The sequence below is a fragment of the Gadus morhua genome, chromosome 7 (genome assembly GCF_902167405.1).
Source record: "Gadus morhua chromosome 7, gadMor3.0, whole genome shotgun sequence".
NCBI classification, from domain to species: Eukaryota; Metazoa; Chordata; class Actinopteri; order Gadiformes; family Gadidae; genus Gadus; species Gadus morhua.
The window spans coordinates 23748301-23756563 of record NC_044054.1 but is presented as its reverse complement, the minus strand read 5'-3'; the positions used below and the strand labels follow the sequence as shown (position 1 = coordinate 23756563).

At 43.1% G+C, this 8263-nt stretch overlaps 1 protein-coding gene across 1 annotated transcript; it reads left to right on the top strand.

The window, feature by feature from the left end:
- The first annotated feature begins 374 nt into the window (after window positions 1–374).
- On the top strand, window positions 375–7612 carry htr3b (5-hydroxytryptamine (serotonin) receptor 3B). The gene is made up of 9 exons (XM_030360091.1): window positions 375–590; window positions 1155–1309; window positions 1535–1579; window positions 2195–2304; window positions 2779–2948; window positions 3427–3584; window positions 5458–5668; window positions 6101–6322; window positions 6652–7612. Exons 1-9 carry the CDS (start codon window positions 557–559, stop codon window positions 6924–6926), a joined length of 1380 nt encoding a protein of 459 aa, XP_030215951.1. The 5' UTR covers window positions 375–556; the 3' UTR covers window positions 6927–7612.
- The last annotated feature ends 651 nt before the right edge of the window (window positions 7613–8263 follow it).

Genomic DNA, 8263 nt, shown 5'->3' with positions numbered 1-8263 from the left:
CTGCATAAGAAAATACCTGCAATCTTTTGTGACAAAAATGTTCCATTGCATCTACCTCTACTACAACTACTACTACTACATAATGTATAATTGACATTCCATCCATAAATAAGATGCATTGAAGGATTATCCAAGTATGAAAAAAATAATTAAAAATAGTGTAAAGATTCGTTGTCTTTATTGCACGTTGGTGTAAATCATTTTCATATTTGGGTATTTAATGAAAAAGAAAATATTCAATACAGTTTCATCATCCTTTGCTATGATGAACCAACAGAACAGCATGGCACAGCCTCTCTGGGGGAAAGAATTGTCTCCTTCCACACTCATAAACGTACGCATCAAGTTACTCCATAGCATTGCAAAATCAATACCAGCAGTACCAACTTTCATACGCAATTCCATCTCGCTGTACCTCTACGCAAACTGCTCCTCAAAACACAATGTCTTTTGTGTTTTGAGTATGCATTAGTGTTTTTGTTTTTCAATCGTTTATTTATTTCAACTGGACCTGTGAAGACCTGGACATACGCTGTGAAGGCACTTGATAGTGACCATGACATACATCTGGCTGCTGCTGTTGTCTTCAGGTAAGACGCTCAGTATGTTGTTTTGAACATGATAGGGATGTTTCAGGAGGAGACTCCTGTTCAAATATAAAATGAATTGTGACATATGTGACAGTATTTATGACGTGTTTCATATTTTTTTGGTCATTATTTTTCTTTGTTCTTAATGCTGCTTATGGTAATTGCCTTAATCCCTTTAGTTGTGTACTGTTGTGTTTCTCCCACAACAATGTATTCATTCAATGATAGAATTAATTTTAATATTATTTATCTTCTCATCTTCTTCACCTATTATTAGTATAATTGTTTGTTTGGTTGTTCAGAGAATGAGAGTATGGTCGTCATATAATATCACGCGTATTTGGTCTTGACATTGCTGTTTTATCCTTACTTAAATTGTGTTCAATTGAGTGGCACATTTTTGCAATTCCTCATTTCAAATGTTCAGATGTTGGCATGGTTGACAACAAATGATAAATGACGTTTTCCTCCATATCTCACTTTACCGGGAAAAAGAAGTGTTGACCATGTTAGCGAATGAATAAAGCCTCAGATAACCCAGGTCTTGTTACCCTCCTGCTGAAGTGGCCTGTGTTCCCGAGAAGCACAAGAGGTCCCCCCTGAACCAGCTGACCCGGACCCTGCTGCGGGGCTACGACTCGGGGGTCCGGCCCGTGCAGAACTGGACCAGCCCGACCGTGGTCTACATAGACCTCATCCTGCAGTCCATCCTCAACGTGGTACACACTTAAACAGCTTCAGCATTTACAGATTCATGTTTAGAGATTACAATTCAGATTAAAAACTGTTTCATCGCTTCAATACATAAAGAGAGACGTGTGCCAGAAGCTTATTTGGCCTTGTAGGATTGTAGTGCTATTATACACTTATTTAATTCTTCCTTTCAATCATTTGTCACTTGATTCATTCATCCAGTCCTTCCTTCTTTACTTCATTTTACCTAGGATGGAAAAACCCAGAGCCTTACCACATGTATTTGGTACAGACAAGTAAGTGTATTCTAAATTCTTATTCTAAGTGATTTCTCTATCCGGCAGTAGCTCAGGAGGTAGAGCGGATTGGCTGGTAACCTGAAGGTTGCTGGTTCGATCCCCGGCTTCTCATAGCTGAGTGTCGAGGTGTCCTTGACAAGGTACCTAACCATTGACTGATGTTGTGATGTCGAAGACAGGCATCCTGTCTGTCGTCGACAGCTGCTGGATCGACAATTGGGCCGGTCCAGCAACTCCCAACGGCTAGCCGTTATAAGGAGCATATAACTAACTATCTATCAAATATAAGACTGTTGGAACTGCAGTATGGTGGCGCCTAATGGAAAATGATTGCATTCAGGATAGGTGCATTGTTGTGTGTGCAAGCCTTTCGCTGGGAGCACAGCATTGGTTGCGCTGACCTTTTCAATAAGAATACCTCATTGAAAATGGATGTTTGCTTATATGCACCGATGCAAGCATGTGCATCTTAATGTATATCTATCCGTCTCAGTCACTTTCCATTTGAGTCTAGGGAATATAAAGACTGTCTTCTTTCCTTACAGATTGCTGTCAGCTCTCCTGCTGAGATGTCCTTAGATATCATTGTTTGTCTTTCTGTGCTGCTATCAGATCTGGACAGATGAGTTCTTGGTGTGGGATCCTGAGGAGTTTGATGGAATCACTGAGATCTCGCTGTTGTCAGATGCCATCTGGGTACCTGATGTTATCGTCAGTGAATTGTAAGGGGAAAAAAAATCGAATAATAATTGTAAAGTGGGGACCCATGCATGCAAATAGATGTAAAAATGGCCTATTTTTTCATACAGCTGAATCTGTATTTCAATTGCAGATATTAAGGGGGGCAGCACACAATTGGTGTTTCCAAGTAGCTTGTATATGGCGTGACCTGCATACAAATGCAGTAACCTTCTTTTCCTATGTCCTGAATTCAGGTTTTAGTGTTTAGCGTTACTCTTCAATAGCAATGTCCCAATTGAATGACATTGTAGCTGCAAAGGATTACAAATTCAAGGCCAGCTGAATGTTCTGGGTTGCATCGTCCGCACTCTCTAAGCATCCTCAACAATGATGCCAAACCTTTACCTAGCTCCTGAATGACATGTGTCTACACGCATTATCCATCGCTTTGCATGAATTGCGTTGGATTAATAGTAAGCCATTCAATAACGTTCTCCTGGTGTATGTTTTGGCAGCGTGGATGAGGGAAAGTCCCCTCCTATCCCCTACGTCTACGTCAACTCCTCTGGGCTGGTGAAGAATTACCGGCCCGTCCAGGCTGTGCTGGCCTGCAAACTGGAGCTATACGCCTTCCCGTTCGACAAGCAGAACTGCACCCTCACCTTCCGCAGCTGGCTCCACTCAGGTCCTCTTTTCAAGGCTTGTATTTTTAGAGGGAGAGAATTGCAGAGGGATTTAAGAATAAATTCCACACAACGGACAACTCACACACTTTTAAGTGAAAGTCTTCATGTGAGACCAGAGGGGGGGCTCAATTCTGATATATTTTTTCACCAGTCTTAGTTTTACTGAGGTGTTGGGTTACTCTTTAAAGTGACCGAACAAGAGGGCACGTAAGCCCAATCACGGAACACACAATCATAAATGGTGTAGATCTCACTCCCTACACGGCTGAACACAATGTGTCCATCCCTCCTCCAACCCACTTTTCCTCCATCCTCTCTAATCCTGTGCTTCTGGCACGACCTTCCACCATCCCTCACCCCCACACACTTCTATCATGCAATTGAGCAGCCGCTTCTCACTGATTTCCTTTCCTTTACGCCACTGTAACTCCTCCCCTTTCACCTGATTGGCCTGTGCCTCCCGTGTCCCGCCTCCAGTGCAGGAACTAGACCTGGCCCTGTGGAGGAGTGCCGAGGCCATCGCCAGCGAGCAGACAGAGTTCATGAACGACGGGGAGTGGGAGCTGCTGTCCATCCCCTCTCACTACTGGCAGCTCCAACAGGCTGGGGGGGAATACGCTCACATTCAGTTCAATGTGCGTAAGGTCTGCAAACATTTCATGTTCCCTCTTAGTAGTGTACACGCTTTGTCCGCTCATGCAGAGCACAGGGGGGAGAATGTCACTGAGTTAAGTGTTTTCCTGAGGTCGACTCAATCTACTGTATATGGGGCCTTAGTTGACTTTGAAAATATGCATTTAATAATTTTACATCACACACCCCCTGGATGATTTTGTGTTATTAATGAGAATGAGGTTTGGTCTTTCTTAAGATTCATCATTGTTTTAGCTGCTGATGCAAATTACATTAACAAGTGAACATTTAAGCTTCACATTAAAGCATGGCTCATACATCCACTTCTATTTTTTTGGATCCTTCAAATTAAATCCTCCACTGTAATCTATTTGCACTCCCAATAAGTCTGTAACTGCCTTGTGATGAATGTAATTGCTTATCGATGGCAATGTTAAACCCCTGGCCATCTGCAGGCCTATCTCTCTCCCTCCCTCCCTCTCGCCCTCGCTCTCTTTGACTCTTTCTCACACTGTGTAGGCGTTTAAGCAATTTGCTGCGAACCCTCATGGATTCTGGTAGTGAGCTAATGCTAAAAGATGGGACTGGGGTGGTCTGGCTTGTAAAAAGGACAGTGTGTGTGTGTGTGTGTGTGTGTGTGTGTGTGTGTGTGTTTGTGTGTGTGTGTGTGTGTGTGTGTGTGTGTGTGTGTGTGTGTGTGTGTGTGTGTGTGTGTGTGTGTGTGTGTGTGTGTGTGTGTGTGTGTGTGTGTGTGTGTGTGTGTGCGTGTGCCCGGGTGTGTCTGTGTGTCTGTGTGTCCGTGTGTTTGAGAGAGAGACAGAGAGAGAGAGAGCAAGAATGAGACTGAGGTGGGTGGGGGGTTAAGAGAAAGAGAGAGGAGCTATAATGAGACTGTCTCAGTGGCTGGCTGATCAATGGACTACTTGTTAGTGGCGAGGGGAAATGGGCTCACGGCCCATTGCAGGTGGAGATGTAGTGAGGGAGGCTGCGGAGCTGAGTGCGATGGCTTGGCAGCTCTTTACTCTGCTCAAAGGGCTAAAGGCTTTCAGTTACGGTCCTCTCCCTTTACTCTTCGCCGGGAGCTGGCCCACTGGTAAAACTATGCTGATTGCGTGGAGATATTTGGAGGACTGCAGAACAAGGTCAGTCACGGGTGCTATCAGGCACGGTGACACCAGTGCCCAGAATGAGGGATATTATTATCGATGTTCAAAGAGCCATAGCACACATCTCAAATTATGAAATACGGCAGGACACAGAGGTGCATAGGGAAATGGTTGTGTCAGTCCTGTCATGTTTTTTGCCCAAACCATGCACTTAGCATCTGGTTTCAATCATTATTTGCTCCACTGGGCTGCTATCTATTTGCAAAAATCAAAAAGGGGTGACTGAAAGAACAGGTAGACTATTACTTTGTAGTCATTTCATTTCGACCTCTACCTTTTTGGTTTATGGGTTTTGGGTTTAAGTTTTCGTATTAGGGTTCGGTGTTTGACTTTAGCGTATGGTTTAAGTGTTTGATTTTAATTCTAGGGTTTGGTTTGAGGTCAAGGGTTTGGTTTAGGGGTTAGGACTTTGGTTTATAGGGTTTGTTTTTAGGGCTGAGGTTTGGTTTCAGTGTTAGGGTTTAGGGTTGGGTTTTTTGGGTAGCAGGTCAGGGTTAGGGTTCTAATACAGAACTCAATACAGGATTCTGTATTAAGGTTTAGTTATGGGAAAATTGTAGGGTTAGGGTGTAAAAATAGCAGATTATTAAGTAAAAGGGTTAAGCCCTAACCCTACTATCAATATTCATGCTCAGCAGGACAGTCGAAGATAACACTGCACTGGAAGAATTGTGCAGTGGTCAATGCTCACTTCCAGGGTCACTTTCAGGTGCTGATCAGGCGAAGGCCGCTGCTGTACGTGGTGGGTCTACTCATCCCCAGCATCTTCCTCATGTTGGTGGATGTCATGAGCTTCTACCTGCCCATCAACAGCGGCACACGCGTCACCTTCAAGACCAGCACGCTCCTGGGATACACCGTCTTCAGAGTCAACCTGATGGATGAGCTACCTGCCACCGCAGTCACTACTCCGCTCATAGGTAAGCACTTGGCATGCTGTCAGGGCTGCTTTTGGCTCGGTACGTCTCGTAAATCAACCAGAGTTCCAGTGTTGGTTTTTTTACATTGCTTGTTTGTCAGCGAGGGCCCCATCACTTACCAGGATGGATGAATGGACAAATCGGCTCATGTGATTAGTTCAGCCTTTATTTTAAACATTGCTCTTTCTTATTTGTTGCAAGTAACAAGTATATATATGTATATATATATATATATATATATATATATATATATATATATATATATATATATATATATATATATTATATATACACATAACTATATATTTTTTATGAACATTAATTTATTAGAATCCATCGATTCTACAATATATTCTATGCACTGTATATATCCAAAGAACCCAATGCGAACCCAATGCCCGGTTCTCTTCCTCCTCACCCCCTGATTCCCAGGGGTGTTCTTTGCGGCCTGCATGGCCTTGCTGATGCTGAGCCTTGCCAAGTCCATCCTGGCCATCAAGCTGCTGCACCACGGGGAGACGGAGGTGCGGCAGATGTCGGTGTCGGCCCAGCTGCTGGACCACTACGGCTCCCTGGGCCAGAGCTTTGCCGAGAGCCTCTTCACCACCGCCTCCACCAGGACGCTGGACGACCTCGCCCTGCAGGCGTCAGGAAGTGAGTGAGCGGGAACAGGAACACAAAAAATGAACTCCTTTACATTTATTTTTTATTCGTTTTCATAAATAACAATTTTCTCAGATTGACTTCTCCACGTAAGTGTGTACAGCTCTACATTCAGCGTGAGAGGGGTGTTAATATGCAACATCGTAATTGTAGTTATAATGCGATGCAACGTTATTGCAATCTCAACACATTGGCTTTGCAACTACAGAGCCAATGTGTTATTGAGTCGAAGATCCAGACACTCAAAACAAGAACAAACAAACAAAAAACGTATCACAGTTTAAAAATTATTTTTGTGTTCCCCATCTCTATTACGCTAGGCTTTGGTTTCGACCGCCTCCCGCCCCGAGAGAGTCCCGTGCTGTCCCTGGAGGATCTGTGGGACGGTCTGAGCTCCAGGCTGGACTGGATCCTCCAGGACCTGCTCTGCCTGCGCCTCGCCCTCGCCGAGGGGGAGAGCGAGGACGTGGCCCAGGGCAAGTGGCTGGTGCTCTGCGCCAAGGTGGACCGCGTCCTGTTCCGGGTGTACCTGTTCATCCTGGTCATGTACACCTCCACTCTGGTGCTGCTCTGGCTCAGCTGGGGCCTGGCCTGACAGGTGTTTAATGCAAAGACTGTATGAGGATTTAAAACATAGACACATGTGTAAGTGTTTAAACCTAAGACTGTATAAGGGTTTGAATCATAGACTTCATAAGGATTTGAACCATAGACTGTATAAGGGTTTAAACCATAGACAGTATAAGGATGTAAACCATAAAATGTATAAGGGTTTAAATCATAGACTGTGTAAGGACTTAAACCATGGACTTTATAAGGATGTAAACCATAAAATGTATAAGGGTTTAAATCATAGACTGTATAAGGATTTAAACCAATTATAAGGGTTTCAAATACATAGACTGTATAAGGATTTAAACCATAGACCTTATAAGGATGTAAACCATATACTGTCTAAGGATTAAAACCATAGTCTGCATAATGATTTAAACCATAGACTGTATAAGGGTTAAAATCAGAGACTTCATAAGGATTTGAACCATAGACTGTATAAGGATTCAAACCATCTACTGGATTGTTAACAATGTTACAAGCCCCACTTAAGCCCCACTTCGCCGCTTAGTTTAACCCAGCGTTCACCACAGCTCAAACCACCTATATGTCTATGTCCCTGGTGCTCTCTGATATTGTGACTGTATCTATATATGTCAGAATTGTAATGCAAATTATATTCTTTCCCTGATTGTTAACTAATCTGTTAATAAAACAGTGTCATCTGTATCTGTGATTATTATTGTGTTTTGTGGAAGCCATAATAAATGTGTTTTATAAATTAACAGTTTACCTCACTGGAACATAACAAAACTTGAGGACGGAGACTTCAGCATATTAGGGTAAACATGTCGTCATATGTAATCCCTAAATAAGAAGTAATAGACGTCTCAATGCAGTGTTTTACAAAAGATAAAACAAACACATTGCTTTGGATCCAATCTGCATAATACATGATTAATAAATCACAGCCACTCAAGTGTGTGCCTACCCAACCTCTGCCGACCCCTAAACCAATCAATAGAGACCATTTGGAGCACTGGGTTCGTAACATCCTACCCTTGTGGCTTCCTAATAGCTGTGAGAAATGAATAAAAAGGCACTTCACAGTAGTCTCCCCCTGTGGGCCTATAATTTTTCCACATTACCGGCATACACCTCCAGTGGATTGTGTTACATAGTGTAAAGTTATCTGGCAGAGGAGACCGCGCTGAAACAACAGAGGTACTTCCCGTCAGTGCAATTAATAACTTTATTAATTAAGGGCTAAGATGTACATTCATGAATAGACTGTGATATAAATCGGCCCATTAGCCAGACAGATTTGCCATGTTTCTCGTTTTGCCACAGAAGTGTTTTTTTTTTTTAAGTGTACTAAAA